Raw genomic sequence first — 20,431 nt, 5'->3', positions numbered from 1 at the left:
TGGGTCCGAGATGGTGTTGTGAGATTTGATTGTTATTTGTCTCTCGTTTAAAAAAGAGTGAATGAAATTTAGTATTCGACCGTGTAAGGCATGTTTTTGAAGTTTTTGTAGAAGGCCGTTATGCCAAACCATGTCGAATGCCTTGCTGAAGTCAATGAAAATGGCCATAGTGTATTGTTTCTGAGCTTGTGCTACTTTAACATCTTGTTCTAAATGTAAAATGTGGTCTAAAGTTTGTCGATTTGGAGTAAAGCCGCTCTGGTCCTCCTTAAGTAATTTGTTGGTTAGAATAAGGTGTTTGAGCCTGTTGTTTATAATTGTTTCAAGGGTTTTACAGAGGTGGGAGGTAAGTGAGATGGGGCGGTATGAATCAGGCTCGTTCTTGGGTTTCCCTGGTTTGAGGATTGGTACCACTCTGGCTGTTTTCCAGCTGTTGGGGATAGTTCCTGTGGTCCAGATATGGTTGAAGAGGGTGAGTGTGAGGTTAAGCATGTTGGGAGGTAGTTTATTTAGTATTGTGTATGTGATGGTATCTGGACCTGGGGCTGAGGCTGATTGTTTGTTTTTGAGTGCAGATTTGAGTTCATGTATGTTGATTATTTTATTTATGGGTTTGTCTGTGTGGGGGGGTTGTGGGGTGTAGGGGGGGTGGTTTTAATAGTGTTTTGGAAGGTGGGTGGGTAGTTGGTGGAGCTGCTTGTAGCCGAGAAGTGGGCAGCAAATGCATTTGTTTTGTCTTTGTTTGTGGGTTGGTCCGGAAAGTTAGGTGAAATGGTTTTTTTGGAAATGCCCTTTATGGCTTTAAATTTATTCCACAAGGTCCGTGGTCTTCGATGAGATTGCCTGAGGGTAGAACAGAAATTTCTCCAATGGGTGATTTTTGCTGCCTTGATAATTTGTTTGGTTTTGTTACGTAGTTGTTTAGCTAAATGTAATTTTGAGCGGTCCCTTTTTGATTGATTTAGGGCCTTTTTTCTAGCCTTTCTGGCGTTTATAATTTCATGGCTGAAATTTTGGGCCGAAAAGTAGGGATGCATTTGTCTGTGATATTTAGAATTATGTTTGTAAGATTGCTGTTAAATGTGTTTATGTCAGGGCTGTAGATGGTTGAGGTATTAACTTGCTTGCATAATGTTTTGAATTTTTCCCAGTCTGCTTTGTTAATGTTGTATCTGGTTTCTGTGGGTATGGGTGGGGGAGTGGTGGTTGCACGGGTGGGAATGTGTGAGGTAATGGTGATTTTGATGGGGCAGTGGTCGCTGCCCCAGGTGTCGGTGTGTACCTCCCAGATACAAGCTTGTGTTAGGTTGGGGGTGGTGAATGTGAGGTCTATGGCTGTGGGTGTTTGAAGGTGGGAGAGGGGGTAACGGGTGGGTTGATTGTCATTTAGGCAAGTTAGGGAATGTTGGTCTAGCCAGTCGGTGAGGCGGGTACCGTTAATATCAGTGTGGGGTCTTGTGCCCCACAGTGGGTGATGTGCGTTAAAGTCTCCGAGTAAAATGGTGCTGGGAGCTATGAATTTAGACAGTGTTTCCAAATCTTGGGGGGTGATTTTGATAGTAGGGCTTCTGTAGACGTTAATAATTGTGATTTCTTTGTTATTTAGTTTAGTGTTGATAGCCAGGACTTCTAGATTGGTTACGGGAATTTGCAAAATGGTATAATTTAACTTCTCTGCGATGTAAATGCCCACCCCCCCGCCGGGGGGGCCTGGGTAATTATGTGGCCGAGGTCTATCTTTCCGAATGAAATTGTAGCCTGGTATTTTGAAGGCGTTTTTTGGTGATAATCTAGTTTCTTGCAGAGCTATAATGTCGGGGGCAATTTTGTTATGGGCGATGAGTGCCTTGAGCTCATGCCCATGCGCTCGGAGACTGTTGCAGTTCCACTGTATAAGTGCCATGGTTACTGTAGTTTGGAAAAGGAGTGTAATAAATGCCATGGCGTGGGGCATGAATTTGGAAAAAGGTAGATTTGGTGCTTTAGTAGTTTAGTGGTTGGTGTTTAAAAGGGGTTTTTGATGGCGATGAGAAGACTGGCTAGACTTTTGCGGTAGAGTTTAGATTTGTGTGCGAGAGTGTGTAGTTTTTTTGCTGTGGGTTTGTCCATGAGTGTGGCCATAATGACAAATTCCACTAGTTTGTTTAGATTTTGGTTGAGTTTTTGTGGTGTGAGTGTTAGTGTGGGATTGTGGGCTGGTGGTGGGTTTTTATTAAGCGGGGGGGGTTGTGTTTTGTTTGTGGGTAGGGAGGTTGGTGGCTTGTGTTGGGAGGAGTTTGGGGGTGGGGGAGGGTTGGTGGGTTTGGATGGGGGTGCAGTTTTGGGGCGTGTTTGTTTGGGTGGGGCAGTTGGGATGGGTGTGGGGAGGAGGGGTTGTTTGGGTGGAGGGGGTTTTTGGCGGGATTGGGGTGGGTGTGGTTTGGGTGGGTTGGTGGAGCGTGTAGGTTTGGTGGTTGGTTGGGGGGGGCGGTGTTTGTTGGGTTTAGGTGAAGGTGGGGGTGAGTAGAGCGATGAGTTGGGGGTAGAGGAGGTGTAGGGCGAAGATGAGGTAGCTGAGAGGAGGGAGTGGTATGCGAGTAGTGGGCGTGCAGGTTTGGGCAGGTCGGTGTTTTTAATGTGTTTGTTTAGCCTGAGTATGTGTTTTTGTTTAATGGGACATGTGTTTTGTGTAGCGGTGTGGCCGGTTGTGTTGCAGTGTATGCAATATTTTTGTTGGCGACATTCGTCTATTGTATGAGTGTCCGACCCGCATTTGGGGCATAGCATGGGGAGTTTACAAGCGTCGGATATGTGTGTGTATGAAAAGCAGTATTTACATTGTTGTGGGTTTTTCCGTGTAGGGTGAACTTTGTAGGTGAGGGCGCCAAATGTAATGTGGGTTGGGAGAGTGGTGGTGTCGAACGTGAGAAAGGTTGTTTGTGTGTTAGGATTGTAGGTGGTGGGTTGTCTGTTATTGATGGCTCTGAAGTTTGTGATTTTAGGTTGGTTGGGGATGGTGTTAGCGATGTCGATGTAATGTTTGATGTCTGTTTCAGTTTCTCTTGTGTCGATGTATATTACTCCTTGTATAGATGTCTGCCAGCGTGGGTATTGCCAATTTATCTGTTTGCCGTCAATGAGGGTGTGATTAAGGGTGTGTTTTAATGATTGTTGGTCAGTGAATGTGATTTTAAAGCCTCGTCCGCAATTGTTTATGTATTTGTATTTAATTTTGTGTTGTTGTAGGCAAAGGGCGAATTTGTTAATGGAGTATGTGTGATTGAGCGGCGTGTGAGTGTTGGTGGCGAAGGCTAATAGTATGAGCTTGGGTTCTTGGGCTTGGGGTGGGGTGGCTTGGTCGCATGGTTTTTTGTTAGATTGTGTGTTTTCAGAGGGAGAGATGTGTGGGCGTTTAGTGTATTTGGTTTTGGTGCTTGAGGGTTGTGGCGCTGGGGGTGGTGGTTTGGATGGTTGTTGAGTTTGGAGAAGGGAATCAATATCGATACCGAAATTGATGGGGATGGGGTCGATTTGGTTTGGGGAGGTGAGGGTGGGAAGTCTTTGGTGGGAGTAGAGAATAGCGAGGCCGAGGGGCTGGGGAGGCCATGGTGTGATGAGGGGGCGGGGGAGGAGAGTGGGCTGGGGTAAAATATACAATACACAAATGATAATACAAACAAATTTAAGAAAGAGAGCATATATACAAATGAAATGAAAGAAAAGGTATGATATAGTAGCGAGCTACAGTTCGAATGATTTTTTTGAGTCAATGATGGTCAGTATAGCACAAGTAACACTTGCGTGTATTCCAGACCCCGGGGGGCCACGGTGCGGCGACCAGCAGGGAGAGTTGGGTTGATTTGTGGTCAGTGGCTGGTGTCGGTAGAGAGGAGGAGGATAGATAGGGCGAAGCCAGCTTTGTGGTGTGAGTTTGGGATGGCGATCGGTGCGAGGCGTCAGATAAGTCCAGCTCCAAGCGCAGATCAACAATGTTTGTGATGAATGAATGGAGAAATCCCCCATTATCTTAAAATACATTAGCCGCGGGCCCCTCGTGATTGCTAAGGAATGGAGAACGGGTGTTCTCTTTTACCTGCATGTATTGTTTAGGGATTAAAATTACTAGACCGTACTAATCCTTACAATAATGGGGATTAAAGCTATAATTTGTAGTAGAAATGTAAGTATGCCAGCACTTGCTGGTAAACAGTAAAGTTTATCACATTTTGTTTAGTGCCTATAGCACCGCAAATATATGAATATGAGTCATTTGAAAATATGGTGACATTTTTAGTTTTACTAACATTGCATGTAACATAATATGTATGCACAATATTGCATATATACAAATATATGAAAATGAATTATCTGACAAATATGATGAAATATTAAATCAGCAAATACACAAAATGTCACACCAGGAAATAAATATTTATGTGCACTGTGCATTATACATAAATACATACAATTGTATAATCTGTTTCACATGACATAATAATCACATTCACAATCCCCCCGGATGAGAAACGGCATCACCATAAACAAGTGGTGAGATGGTACCAGTTAAAGAGCTTACTAGTATGTTTCTAAAGGTCAGTTCTTTCTTCAAGGTGCCGGTAGTGAACTCCACTTAACTGAACAGACTATAATTGAGCAGGCACTGGACTGTTAATCTTAATCCGCTTATAGCCAATTAAAGTGCAGGCAAAAAGAGAAGAGAACTCCAAGGATATTAATCTACTTACAATACAACCCCTGCAAATAGCCATAGAGTGAAGATAGACACAAAATACCAATAATATTGATGACGTACAAATGCCACATTCAAGAAGATATTAATATATTTGTGAAAAAATACAGAGTGTTTTACTCGTCCATAGTGAGTGAGTGAGTTTAGTTTTACGCCGATTTTAGTAATATTCCAGCGGTACACGTCCATAGCCACAGTAGATAAACAACAAAGCCGTGCAACACCTCATTACCAAAACGCCACGGGGTATTCACCTGAAGAGTAGACGACGACACGGCAATGTAAAATGCCCTCTTGTTGAGAAGAACTGATGTTAATAAAAAATGCTTTTAATGAAAACAGTTATCAAGAATCAATATGTTTTTCTCTCCACCACTCGGACGCATCAGACGAAGAAACTTAATGAAGTAAGGCTACAACTATTGATAACCCAAGTCAATGCTACTAACATTGTGTCTGCAAGCTATAGTGATATTTGAAGGTTTTGTTATGTCGACCATGCCAGCAGTAACCACGCCCTTCAATATTTGTCCTCGTTTCCACGCCCCACTGACAGATGAAAAGTGGAAAGAAGTGCAAAAGAAAGGGTAACTAATATTTGAATATATAAATTTAGTTACATACTGATACATCTAAAACGATTGTAGTACTCAAAGTTAATAAATCAGGTCTTCTCACACGTTATGGAAGTAGGTGTACGTTATTGTCGGTCACAATTATACCTTCAGCAGTTTCAAACAAACGTTGGTATCGCAGCTGTTACTAGATCAAAATATTACAATTTGACAACAACAACCTTTTCACTATTGCCATACAAACTTCAAAATACTGAATGTGATTTGCATTGTGGCCATGGTGACGAGGGCATTTGAAGCATAATATAACACTAGTTATGGTCTGAAACGTATTCATGTATGGTGTCCACATTGATATAGGCAGTGGTGTAGTGGTTAATGCGTTGCCTGTGGGACTAGCAGCCCGGTTTGAATCCTGGGAATTTGAACGTTATGTTGATCATTGGACAAAATACTTAGCCATATTTTTCAGTTCACAAAGATGCACATGTGGACAAACATTGTGCGCTCTCAAAGCCACGAAAGTTTCTCACTCTTGTGTTGATGTATTTTGAAAATGAGCACTTACAAGGAAACATTTCAATTTTGACATTCCAGATTTTCAGGGTGCAGGGAATCGAAGACTTTTCCAATAATGGCCGACCAACGGAAATGTTTTCGTCTTTGGAAGCAAGATACCTACCTCATTCAGTGACGTAAGTATATTTAGAGGACATGACTATTGATGAGCTAAACACTGTTTATTACCCACGTGGTCAACGTATGGGTAGTTGCATACTGATCTCGTACGTCACACTACTGTCGTATCGCGTTGACCTGTGTCGTAACGACTTGACCTGAGATTCTGACGATTTGATTGGATAACCGATGACCTCTCAATTAGATCACGTTGTGACGGAACTACTTTTTCATTCATAGCAAGCAACGTGAATTCATTCATTCTTCAACTTATATGCATTGTGGGAAGGTAAACATTGCGAACGTTGTCGTATCGCTGTTTAATTGTGAGTCGAACTAAGACAATATATGCGTCGACAAATATAAACGCAATGTTTCCACCAGTGATGTTAGCGGAGTGAAGCAGTTGCAAACTAGGAAACGGTGTGCTACGGAGTAGTTTAATGTAGGAGGATGGACGAGGCGATGACAACTGACATGCATCGTGACGTCGGTTACCAAGGGGGCAGACGAGAAGGCGTAGTGACGTCATTACAGTGTGACGTCATGCAAAAAGTGTACTACAGAACAAAATTCTTCGGCAATCTCTTTATGAAACCAGTTTCGGTTTGAAACCATAAAATAACAAAATACGCTATGCATGTATGTATATTTAATGCATGTAAGACGTGGGTAATAAATAAAATACCACACTCGGTCTCTTAACATACGAATAATACAAAACTCGTGACGTTCCAATGGTTTCTGACTTCGCTTTCGCTCGGTCAGATACCATAGGAAAGACACTCGTTTCGTATAATTCGTATGTAATGAGACCTCAGTATAGTATAGTATAGTATAGTATAGTAGTATTCTCTATATATTTCCAAGAAAACAACCAGAATCAACACCTCTAGTAGAGCAAGAAATAATGTAGACCGGAATTAGGAGATATTTGGCAGAGGTAACGCAACACAGCTAGTTACATGTAACGGTGTTTTATCTCATTGGTCTCAACTTCGCACTCTGAGAAATAGCTTCAGCATTGCTCAAATGATACAACTATTACTTCTTGCTATATGGTTTAAACATATTTTTATTCCGTCAATGCAGAAACCTGGATAGGCGAACAAGCCTAGTGGCCTATATAAACGCCGCTCCAGTACACGGTTCCAATATAGCTGGATACATATTTGAAATAGTCCGGCAAGAAAAGAATAATACTGAGACAAAATTACACTCAGAAAAATGATTGAATAATAAATATTTGGTTATGGTGTTGGTTGTGCCTAGCAACGAAAAGAGCTGCCGCAGAAAATCAAGTTATATAAATCTTGTCATGCATTGAATATACATGTATATGTAGAGGTGATAATCACTGGAAGCGCTTAATTTTAGAAATGAACTGGTGTAATGAGTTGAGAATGTCACAATTTTTTGAGTTATCCAATGCGCCGTTACCGTATAAGGTAGTTTTCACATCGTATCCTTGAATATAAAAATACACCGTTGTTCTTAACATGTAAAAAGGTAGTGAATGCCGTCTTCGTTATAATGACCACATGAACACTTAGCTGTTTCTGATATATGTCGATTATATCTGTCTGCGTTCAGATCACTACAGCCGAGCTTGAGGCGACAATGGATGATTTGACAAAATCTAGTCCCAAAATTTAAATCAAAGTAGTTGTCAGTTTTGTTGGATTTATCATGGTTTTAAACTGCCTCACGGAAATAGCGTTAACAGCTCCATCGGGCCATGAATTCCACGACATAATCGCGCTCGGTAAAAATGATTGAGAATATCTTTGCGTTCTACAGTTAGTAGTTTGAATGGAGTACTATCTCTAAGATTATAGTTGCTTTGTTGAAAAACTCTACCTGGTACAAGATCATTCAGATAATTCTATATGAAGGACATATGTTTTGCTAAACAAAATATCTTCAGGTATAAAGGTTTTAGTCAAGTGCAGGGATGTACGCTTTCAGGGATCTCGAAAATACTGCTTTGTAAAGGCGTCTGTTGCCAGTCATCCTTATAAGGCTGGAATCAAAGAACAGGTGAAATTTCTATTAGCCGAAAGGAAAACGTGAGTTCAGTTCACATGATCATTCACTGCGGTCGCAAGGACAGAAGTAACTATTTCATTGACACAAACGTTACTGTTGTTCAGAATTATAAAAGAAAGCGTATTAGCTGAAATAAAAACGTGATGATGAAAATCGCTCTCCATGCAGGATTTTCAAGGATCGATGTGCCCGTATACAAACATTGTCCTTTAAAATTTAGAATAATAACTGTACATCATGAAACATTGAAACAGAAACGTCTAATGCTTTAATACTGGTTATGTAACGATGACATGGGGTCCTTGGAGGTAATTGATAAGTAGTACGTACGTAACGTCTAAAATCACAGCAGCGACATATCAACGGAACACTGCTATTAGAGGACAGAAAACACCCAACTTAGAAACGTATAGAAAGTATTATCTTTGCATTCCTCTACCTTGAGACATTGCAGAACGTACAACAGCATCCATAGTGGAAACCCCGCCATTCTAAAATGTCCGGACAAAAAGCTGTGTATCCTTTTATAAAAGAAAGGAAATCTTTCTGCCACCTATCGCCTCGTTTAGTCTGACACCGGTATAGGTTAGAGCGATGAGTTGAAGAATGGAAATGTACACTGAAGTTGCGGCAATACTCATGTTCACAAAGGACTTGTCATCGTTGTTGATGCTGTACAGGCAGAAACACACAGCGAGGAAGGAGCTGACGTAGCCAGCAGCGACGTGTCTGGACATGAGGAAACACACATGTTCCACCAGGTCTGTTAAGGATGCATGGTAGCCTCGAATGTCCTCAATATCTTCTTCTTTGATGGATCCTTCGGAGACCAATGCCAGTCTCAGCGTGCAATTATCATACTCATAAGTAAGAAGGAGGGAGATGCACAAGAACCAAAGCAACAAAGAATGGTTTAGCAGAGTTGTACAGCCAGCAGTTATCAATGTCAAAACGAGTGACGGACAAAAGAAATAACTGGACGTACCATCTATCATGTTCACGGTTAAGCCACAGGCGACACAGATGAATGCCGCGAAAAGCCCGATACATACACATGCCCTCTTCACTCTCTGCTTCAGTCTTGTGGCCGAAATACAACTGTCAAACTTCAACCGCACCTCTTGAAGCCGTTCATAGAATATGCGAACCTTGCTGTGGATGTTGGTACTCAGACCCAATACGTCACACATAACAAGGCTAAAATGTTATCAGCTAAGGTAAGACTGATGTCCATGAACGATTCAGCTCTTGTATAGTATGGAATCATCTGGATAAAATACAGAATGTAAAACATACAAACCAAACTTGAATATATCCGGGAAGCAACCAAATAGACGTTACATAAATTCGCCTCCTTCGACTGCTGATAGTCCAATGATAACCCGGACAATGCTATCAGTTCCTGGATACATGTTAGTGTGTCCTGTACATCATCTGTTTCACCAGATGTATAAACGGTATTTCTGAAAATCTTCAACATCTTCGACAGCTTATGAAATCAACAATCTTTGTCTTTGCTTTGTAGACTAAAACTTCAGTTCGGTCTGTTCTCCACTAAGTCTCACCAGTGTTTGAAAGAACAGTTTTAATGAAGATTAATTGATATTTGTGTTGAGAGTGATTGCTTATCTTGGCTGTGAATAGCTGTTCATAAACCTATTAATTAATCAGTCAATCTATATGGCATAAGTGTTTGCTGTCCAACATTTCCTGACTTGTTCTAATTAGCCCTTATATACTCTAGGAGCAGTGTTTGCTTTAATATCCGGTAATATCATCCCCCTTTGAAATTGTTCTGACAGTGTGACAACAAACATGAAGATCAATAGATGTTGTGGTGGTTGGGGGTTCACAGCAATATGAGATTCGGTGCACACCACTGTTTACTGAGAGGCAGATGCACGGCTATTGTTGTTGGATAACATGACTTTCTTCCGTCGTAATCTGAAATACAGTTAATCATCGTAATTTAGAAGGCATGTTATAATGATGGATGTCTATAGCATCATTGAATTGCCCGACGTGGACGTCAGAGCTTTGCTTAAATCTTTGACAACAACGAGTCACGTGTACGGAGAGGTCCATGAGCTTTACTCAGACAGGGCTTACATTCAGAACATGGTGTGCAGCAAAATATGGTATCACGTTATAATACATAATAGAATATTATCATTTTCCAGTATGTCACAGGCAGCATTCACAATGTTACATACAGTATATAGAATATACGGGGAATTTGACGGGAGATCAGATTGCACTGGACCCTTCATTTTGATAATCATCCTCTTGTTACAAGATCTGTATTGATGGATGACAACGCTAGGCCAAACAGTGACAGCCTTGATTCAGAATAATGCAGTCATTCACCTTCCATGGCCAGCTTTGAGTCCAGACCTGACCTTTATTTGACGACTGATACAAGTGGGAAGTTGACGGGTGATCAGTAAATATGTACCACCTGTTCTACGTCTGACTGAGTTAGGAGCAGCTTCGCACAAACAGGATGACAGGTTCCTCTAGAACGGATGCGACGACTACCGGGGTATGCGACGTAAGGCAGTTGGAGGGTACACTAGATACTGATTTACAATGTTACAAGGTTACAAATACATATTTTTGTGTCATCACATACACGCCACGTTGCCAGATACTCTCTCTAGCTCCATGTTTCGTATCATTTTAAGTCCAAACCGATGATTTCTGTGTTGTGTCACATCTATTGTTAAAACGTAACAGGAAACGTTCTTGTACTTCTTGTGTTTTCTTCAAACCAACAGCTTTACAGACGTACTGTGCGCGCACACCATTGATGATGTTCGATATATTCATAGCAACAAAGTCAACACATTACAAACTTAAATATAATGACCGTTAATGGAAAAAACGTCAAGTTGAAGTCAAATACGAGTTGGTCAAGTTATGCTGTCGTAGCGTTTACATTGTGTTGAATTCCACCGGTCGAGTCCGGTTTAAACTGGATCACGATGAAAACGTAGGTCAGGAGGGTACCGATGATCTGTGTGAACAAAGAAGGCAAGTTATTGATTTATTGTTACTTTAAAGCCGCACTCAACAATGCTTCAGCTTTTGGAAGGGAATTGTACATCATGGAGTCAATCCAATACAATCCAATCATTTACATCATGAACATCGATCTCGCAACTGAGATGCAAAAATATTGTTATGTAGCAATGTTATTTTTTGTGTAACAATGTTATAAGTGTAATTCATTGTGCATATGGATAGTCAGTGAGAGGCAGTGGCAGGCTATATTTAGACTGGTGATATACTTAGATACTTAGTTCTGGAAGGTACTACAGGGTGTTTATTTCTTGCTTGGCTATCTTCTCACTTTACATCTCAAGAACACCAGTACTTGTGTGGAAATCGTTCTTATCTAAGGTATTCAGAAGAGGCATAGTTTTGGAAACTTGACTGTTGTTTCAGTGAGGTGAATATTACAAACATCATCTTTATTTCAATAATCACAAAATTTGTATTATTCTGCCTTTGAATTTATACTCCCACTCTATTTGATACTGCCACTATTACACCGTGATAGTAATTTGTAACTTAGTTAATTAGGGCTCCTTGCCTCTAGGCAGGAGACCTATTGTAATCGTTCGGATTATTATTATTATTATTTATTATTCCGCCGATTTTTGTACCAAACATAACTCCTAAACCGATGCTTCGAATAACTTACAAAAAATCACACAGATGCGCACCGAGGTGTAGATATTCCCCTTAAAAATCTCTAGGCTCTTGGCCCAATAGCAAAGGGGCGATAATTCAAAATTAATTCCAAAATTTCAACGTTTGACAGCAAATATCTCAAGAACTAATTGTTCCGACACTTCCAAATTTCTTGTTCAGGTGCACAATCGAATACCCAATAATTTTGCCTGGACGAGGCAAGTCGCTAAAACGTACCGTTTGGCAGTTATTTTTGTTTTCAGCTTTTCTGAGTAGTTTGCTCCCAAAATGTGTAAATTTTGCCAGTATGGTAGGTGATGGCCTGGCGATTCCAGAACACTAATTGTTTTGAACGTAGACCCAAGAACAACTGAGATACAGCCTTTTAAAGGGGGAACTATTTCTTCCCCGGAACTACTTAAAATGTACATGACTCCCGTGACCCCGGCTGTATTTGGAAGATCCGCTCGCCTGTCGAAACATGTGTTCTGGCTCCGTTTTGGACGATGATATCTAGCCCTCAGATACAATAGATAGAAAGTAAAGCCAAGCAGACCTCATCGTTGCCCGCAACTATATTTTTAGAATACAATGGTTAATTATATCTCATCTCATTGTTGATTGTTGGGTTAAACCGGATTCTGTCACAAACTGATTCCGGTAAACTATTGCATTAGTTTCAGTTTGTGAATCAACTCATAAAAAACATCTACAAACCAGATTCGATCCTGTATATTGCTTCTGGAAAATTCCGTTGTGGTCCAATATTGGTCGAACTATACGTATTCAGCATACCGTTAGGATAGTGTCCTTCGTGATGGTCATTAGTCCCAAAGCACTGATTCCGATCTGACGTTGGGACAACTTGTTGGCGAACAGTGTGACCTGCAGCTGGGTGTACATAACATAAGAAAAACATGATAGAGACAAAACACAACGTAGACATACCATGTTAAATGCCCAAATCTTCACTATGTGAATTAATGTCAATTTCAACAACGACAAGAGATTCTAGTTGACCAGAATAACACAGGATGCAAAGTGTGAGTTAATTAGAAATACAGCTGACAGTGTGTGTTGCCGAAGCAGGTGTATAGGGAAGGTATAGCGAATGTGGAAGCTGGCTTTACAATGAACACACACGAAAAGTTAACATAAGTAAATATAACAAAAACTTATAAATAACATAAATCATATTTACATACCAAATCAATGGTCGTTCCCCAGTTTCTAGCAAAACGGTAAACACAGTTAAATATAGTTTCTAGATACTGAAATGTCTCTGAATTTGTTATAATAATTTCTTACGAGGCCAATAACTCTATCAGGCATATATTTCCCAGTCATGTCCAGGAGAAGATTCAGAGGTCGGTGTGCCTGTAAACAAACATTGTAGGAATAAACACCAGTTATATAAAACCGTTGGTTTCAGTAGCTCAGTGGTTGAACGTTCTTCCATTCCAACCTACACCCTCTGCAGTGTACCACAATTGGAAGGTTGATACACGTGGAAACACAACAATATTCAGCCCTATAAGTAACAGCATAGGAAGTCGTATTATTCCATTCAGTTGTTGTTATTTATCACGAAAAAAGGTTTTATTGGGTTCGACCTTTTAAATATGAATAGATAATTTACCTACTGAAATTGTTAACCTGAATTGTACATTAAAGTACACTCATAATCAATCATCCGCATCATTTCTGCAATGTTCTGAAAAGAGGATTTCCTTTTATCAAAAACACAATTTTAAAACTTACAGCTTCGTGCAGTCTGACTCCAATATAGGTGAGGGCGATGAGATACAATGTAGAGAAATACAGAGCAGCCGCAGCAGTACCAATGTTGGCAATGGACTTCTCGTCGTTGATGCTGCTGTATAGACAGAAACATACAACGAGGAAGGAGCTGACATAGCCAGCAGCAACGTGTCTGGACATGAGGGAACACACATGTTCCACAAGGTCTGTTAAGGATGCATGGTACCCTAGAATATGCTCAATATCCTCTTCTTTGACGGAACCTTCAGAAGCCCTTGACAGTCTCAGCGTGCAATTATCATACTCATAAGTAAGAAGGAGAGAGATGGACAAGAACAGAAGCAATAACGAATGTTGTAGCAGACAGGTACAGCCAGCAATTGCCGTCGATAATACAAGCAAAGGCCAATACCAGTCACTGGATGCGTCACTCACAAAGCTAACCATTAAGCCAATGGCACCACAGTAACATGCCGCGAGGACCAGAAGACATACACAGGCCCTCTTCACTCTCTGTCTCAATTCAGTGGCTGAAGCACAACTGTTAAACTTCAACCGTGTTTCGCGAAGACGTTCGTGGAATATACGAACCTTGCTGTGGATGTTGGTACTCAGAACCCAGAAGGTTAGACATAACAAAATTCCGATCGTATTTGTTAAGGAAAGACTTTTCTTTGTGAACGATTCGGCTTTTGAAAAGTGTGGTATCATCTGGATAAAACACAGAATAAAGAAAATGAAAATTAAACTTGAATATATTCTTGAAACTACCGCCCAGACGTTGCACCATTTGGCTGACTTCGGCTGCTGATAGTCCCATGATAAGCCGGACAATGCGATCAGTTTCTGGATACTTGTAAGTGTGTCCTGTACATCATCTGTTTCACTGGATGAACCAACGGTATCTGGGGAAACCTTAAACATCTTGCACAGACTGGACACTGGATACAGCTAGACCATCTGATTCTTCTGTTTTGAGTATTTGGAGTAATACTGTCGACACACCACTCAACACTGAATGTACACTTCTTTCACAAACGGTATAAAATGGAAATAGGTGGGACGAGCCAATATGACAATCAACGTGACGGAGCACCACACAAAACAAATCCTTTAATGGACATGTGATAAAATGCATGATCTGAAGTGATTAATCAATACGGCAGAATTCTCGGTGGATATGTCATGTCGACTTCTAACATGAAAGTATATATTAAGTGCTGTGTAACCTGACGCTCTGGAACACCAGAGAGAGAGGGAGAGAAAGAGAGAGAGAGAGAGAGAGAGAGAGAGAGAGAGAGAGAGGGAGAGAGAGAGAGAGGAGAGAGAGAGAGAGAGAGGGAGCGAGAGAGAGAGAGAGAGAGAGAGAGGGAGCAGAGAGATGGGTACAAGAGAGAGAGACTGGTCAGCTCGGTGTGTGAGAGAGAGAGAGTAATGACATTAATGGGTCAAACAAAGACTGGTCAGCTGGTGGTATTGTGTCCGAGTGGGGTATTCATGCTTAACTTCGGTATGGTATCTCAGTCACTTAGCACTATCAAACTAGCTTACGTCTGCAAGCACCCACACATACACACTTATGCACATCGTCATTTGAGCGAAATATTCTTAATTGTGACGTTAAACCCCAGTTCACCTCACCTCACATCTTTAATGATCAACGTTTGGCATACACTAAGTATCATATGAAACTTGTTTAACAGTCCCAAGAGATGAGTTTCTTGAAATGCCTCTTTATTGCCCATAACGGTATTGGTAAAACAGCTTCTGATAATTGTATAATTCCAAAGTATCTTTTCTCTGATATATATAAACGTTCTTGCTTTTCAAATCCCAGGTAAAAACACATCTCTTCCGACTCATTATTTTTATCATATATAATGGCTGTTTATTGGTTTTGAGTTGAGTTGTTCCCATTCTCGAAATACCAATGGCTTCATCTTTCTTCAAAAGATAAACGTGCCATTTAGTTCGTGTGCTTAAAAGTGGGAAGTATGTTTGTCTGTCAGTACAGTATAGCTTCATTCCCTGCATCATCCAAATTATAAACAAAACCCTTTTCATGTGTATACAACATATTTGCTAATAGCTGTTGACTGTGATATTTTGAGTATGTGTTTGTTATTGTCCGTCAAATGGTCATGATACCAGGTGTTCGCGAAAGCGTGATTTAATTTCAGAATCCTACAACTTCTTATGAAATTCCTGGCTTCTTATACTACGGTTAATGAATTCCTTCAGTCCTTTATATAACATGAACCATTCAAATGTACTTCAATAAGTCAGTTACCGAAGCGTGTATTCGCAAAAAGACTCCACATGCTGGCGTTTGCAGTAAATGCTCTAATTAGATGCACTTTGTTAAGCATTTGACCGTCAGCTCACCTGTGATAACAATTGACGAGAAGCAAGGTAACACAGCATCAACGCAACTGCTAACAGCATTTTCACAGTCCCTAATCTTTACGACAGCTGCTGGTTTTTCGCCTACATTAAGCTGACGGATTTCGACATAAAGGGTTATAAACGACAGACGTTGCAGGACAATGTTTACATGGAGACGATGTCAAAACATTACAGGGTAAAGCTAAATAGTGATTACACGTTGAGTTCAAATCAAATACAGGTATACTGCATAAATGTGAGAAAGCCAAGTTACACATTGTCCGTGATCGATTCAAATAGTTTTACTCTATCTAAATAAGTCAATCTTGCCTTTCGTGCCGTTTAAAGGTTTGGAAACGTTCTCTCGCAACAATATTCTGTTTCTATAGCAACAAAGTCAAGATGACACATTACAACCTTAAACAAAATGACCATGAATACAAGAAGAATGAACTTCAAATCAAATACGAGTTGGTCAAGTTATGCTGTCGTAGCGTTTTCATTGTGTTGAATTCGAGCCGTTGAGTCTGGCTTAAACTGTACCACGATGAAAACGTAGGTGAGTTATTGATTTATTGTTAGTTTAAAGCCTCAAAGAACATAGTCAATTTCTTTAAAGGGGATTGTATATTATCGACTCAATCCACGACAATTCAGTGATTGACATCATGAGCCGTGATCTCGCAATTGGGATGCTATAGTTATGTAGCAATGTTATTTATTGTGTGATAATTTTCCAAGCGTAATATATTGTACTCCTGGATAGTCGGTGGAGTGGAATATTTAGACTTGTGCTATATTTAGACAGAGTTCTAGAAGGTACTGCAAAAATATGAACCTTTCCTTTTTATTTTGACCCAGGTATTAGGAGAAGCTTCTGGAAACTTTGTCTTTGGCACATAATGGTTGCAAATGCAGACCTATTATCTGACATTGCATCTCAAGTTACAAGAAGTCTAACAATTTTGTGGAAATCATTCTTAACCTGAGCATCATTTACGTCTAAGTTTGGAGAGTTGTCCGTTGTTGCAGTTAGGTTGATATTACCATCACTGTCTTTGTATTCTACTGCCTTTGAATTTGCACTGCAACTGTAATACCATGACAGTGATTGTGATTTGAACGGCATTTGTTTCATCTACACGTAAGAATATGTATAAACCAATTAAGCCTGACGCGGCGATATGGTATGTTGCTTCTTGTTATAAGCACGAGTTGCTGAAGACCAGTTCTAACCCGGATCTTCATAAGTAATGGCTTGATAACTGGGTTGCATGGAGCTAGATTGGTTAGAGACAAGAATTCTGTTTCAGAAATACAGTTCGCCCTATCCCATGTAGAAGTGTAATAAAGTACACTTTTGCCAGGAACTATTATAGTTAAAGTACGGTGACGCTTGCGTCCGAGTGCTTCCACGCTATAACAGTTCAGCGCAAAAGTGTACAGTGCTTTATTACACCATACATTGGGTACGGCGAACTGTATTTCTTTTCTATGATGCCAAATTTAATACTTACAACCGATTGATCTAAAGCAGAAAACAAACAGAAAAACTACTATGTCGGTGACCTAAGTTAACAATCCTCGTTGAGGGCAAACTTACGTGCTATTCTATTGACGTTGACCCTACGTTAACACGCACGTTATCAAGAAACCAAAACATAGTGTTGAACAGTATGAAGTCGGTTTATATTCAGGTTAAATATCTTCTATTTATTATTGTTAAAAAATCTGAGATTATCGTAAACCATGTGGAACAATATGAACGTCGTATTTGTGCTACCAACGTAAGTTTAGAACAGTAAATCCAGATGAAGCCGACTAGTCACCTGACGTTCCACGGATACATTGTTGGACTGTGGACACAGGCTTTGTTAGCTAACATGGCCGTGTCCCTATTTAATTGTGAATCGAGCTGAGACATTAATGTTCCGTAGAAAAAGTTTAAACGTAATGTTTCCACCGGTGATGTTAGCCGAGAGACGTAACTGCAAACCAACAAACGAGGCGCTACGGGGTAGTTTACTATAGGTGACTGTACGAGGCAATGATAACTGACATGCATCGTGACGTCGGTTATCAAGGCTACTTTTGATAACCATGGGCTAGACAAGAAAGACGTTGTGACGGCAATACAGTGTAAAGTCATGCCAAAAATGTACTTTATCGCATGATAAAGTCCTGTCGGCACTTTTTATCTTTTAGCGTAGCATCTTAAAATCTATCTTAAAGTCTGGAATAATCCACTGTGATCCCATGTAGGTTGATCTATATGCATTGACCCTACCGTTAGGATAGCGTCCCTTCGTGATAGTCATTAGTCCTAAAGCTTTGATTCCGATCTGACATTGAGACAACTTGTTGGCGAACAGTGTGATCTGCAGCTGGGTGTACAGATCGAAAGAAAAACATGATATAGACAAAGCATAACGTATTATACATGACATGTTGAATAACAACGTTAAACATTCTTATTCGGAAAGATGAGTATGAATGACTGAGCTGGATGTTCGGAAAGACTTCCGTCGCGCTGGTTAGTTATTATATACTGCATACATAACCGTATTGCACTGCAGTTTTGGATGCCTGAAACTTCAGTTTATATGTGAATGAATGTCAGTTTAAACGAGAAGGGATTCTAGCTGGCCTGAAATATACAGTTTACAAAGTGTGAGTTAATTAGAAATACAACTGACAGAGTGTGTTGCCGAAGTATGTATAGCGAATGTGGCCACCAGCTGTACTTCGTAATCATGACGTACATATACCATAGTGATCGCTCTATTCAGCTAATTGGAACACAGGAAATATAATGAGGACACACCGAAATGTATCATAAGTACATATAACAAAAAGATAAATAATATTATATATACTTAATCAATGCTCGTTCCGCAGTTTCTAACAAAACACTGAAATGCATTTTAGGATACAGATGAAGAGTCTCTGAATTTGTTATAATAATTTCTTACCAGTCCAATAACTCTATCAGGCATATTTTCCACAGTCATGTCCAGGAGAAGATTCAGAGGCTTGTGTGCCTGTAAACAAACATTGTAGTAATAACCACCTGTGATATAGGACCGTTGCTTTCCGAAGGTAGTTCATAGGTTGAACGTGTTTCTTTTCCAAACTACACAGTCTGCAGTTTAACACAATTCTAAGGCTGATACAAACAATATTCACCCCCGATAATAGCTGCATAGGGAATCGTATGATTTCATTCAGTTGCACAGTGTCTATAACGAAAACAAAAAGCTGTTATTGGTGTCGTCATTTAAATATGAATAGATAATTCAACTACTAAATTGGGAACATTGTTAAGCTGAATTGTACATTAAAGTACAATCATACTCAATCATACAGATGATTTCTGCATAAATCTGAAAACATGATTTGATTTCGGCAAAAATTGAAATTTAACACTTACCGCTTCGTGCAGTCTGACTCCAATATATGTGAGGGCGATGAGATGCAATGTAGATATATACAGAGTAGCTGCAGCAATACCAATGTTTGCAATAGATTTCTCGTTGTTGATGCTGCTGTACAGACAGAAACACACAATGAGGAAGGAGCTGACGTAGCCAGCAGCGACGTGTCTGGACATGAGGGTACACACATGTTCAACTAGATCTGTTACAGATACATGGTACCCTCGAATGTCCTCAATATCTTCTTCTTTGACAGATCCTTTATTAGCCCTAGACAGTCTCAGTGTGCAATTATCATACTCATAAGTAAGAAGAAGCGAGATGGACAAAAACAGAAGCAATAACGAATGGTTTTGTTTAACTATCGACGATAATACAAGCAAAGGCCAATACCAGTCACTGGATGTGTCACCCATCGTGCTCAGGACTACGCCACTGGAAACACAGGTACATGCAGGGAGGACCAGAAGACATACACACGCCCTCTTCACTCTCTGACTCAGTCTAGTGGCTGAACACAACTGTTAAACTTCAACCTTGTTTCACGAAGACGTTATTTGAATGTACGAACCTTGCTGTGGATGTTGGTACTGAGAGCCCAATAGGTTAGAAATAAAAAAAGTGCAATGCTATTTGATATGGTAAGACTTATTTCCGAGAATGATTCTGCTTTCGTATAGTATGGTATCATCTGGATATAATTCAGAGAAAAAAGTATGAAAACCAAACTTGAATATATCCTGGAAGCTACCACCGAGACGTTGCACCATTTGGCTGACTTCGGCTGCTGATAGTCCGATGCTACGCCGGGCAATGCTATCTGTTTCTGGATACTTGTCAGTGTGTCCTGTACATCATCTGTTTGACTGGATGAACCAACGGTATCTGGGGAAACCTTAAACATCTTTCACAGACTGGATACTTAATGTTCGTTGTGTCTCTTTGTAAGTTATACCATCTGATTGTTCTGTTTACAGTGTTTGAAGTAACTGTAACTGAAGAACGCCGAATGCACATTAGGTCCACAAAACGTTGAAATGGATATTGGGAGTAAGCAAAAATGGCAGTCACCATTAACAAACATCACGACAAACGGAACCAATTGTCCGAAGTTGCAATAAGCC

At 40.3% G+C, this 20,431-nt stretch overlaps 3 protein-coding genes across 3 annotated transcripts in view; 1 reads left to right on the top strand and 2 right to left on the bottom strand.

The window, feature by feature from the left end:
- LOC124275114 overlaps window positions 1–20,431 on the top strand; it is a 169,086-nt gene that overhangs the window by 63,181 nt on the left and 85,474 nt on the right. The gene's annotated exons all lie outside the window — the stretch shown is intronic.
- Window positions 1–20,431, bottom strand: part of LOC124275136 — a 54,652-nt gene that overhangs the window by 25,402 nt on the left and 8,819 nt on the right. The gene's annotated exons all lie outside the window — the stretch shown is intronic.
- On the bottom strand, window positions 10,414–19,652 carry LOC124275128. Its single transcript, XM_046710622.1, has 4 exons — window positions 19,304–19,652; window positions 13,036–13,104; window positions 12,523–12,618; window positions 10,414–11,047 (listed from the first exon to the last, which is right to left on the bottom strand). The coding sequence occupies exons 1-4, from the start codon at window positions 19,481–19,483 to the stop codon at window positions 10,949–10,951; spliced, it is 444 nt and encodes a 147-aa protein (XP_046566578.1). The 5' UTR covers window positions 19,484–19,652; the 3' UTR covers window positions 10,414–10,948.

Source organism: Haliotis rubra, unplaced genomic scaffold, assembly GCF_003918875.1.
Source record: "Haliotis rubra isolate DU_JTF1 unplaced genomic scaffold, ASM391887v1 Scf1044, whole genome shotgun sequence".
NCBI lineage: Eukaryota > Metazoa > Mollusca > Gastropoda > Lepetellida > Haliotidae > Haliotis > Haliotis rubra.
The sequence above is the reverse complement of the archived record's forward strand: the minus strand, read 5'-3'. Positions and strand labels throughout refer to the sequence as shown.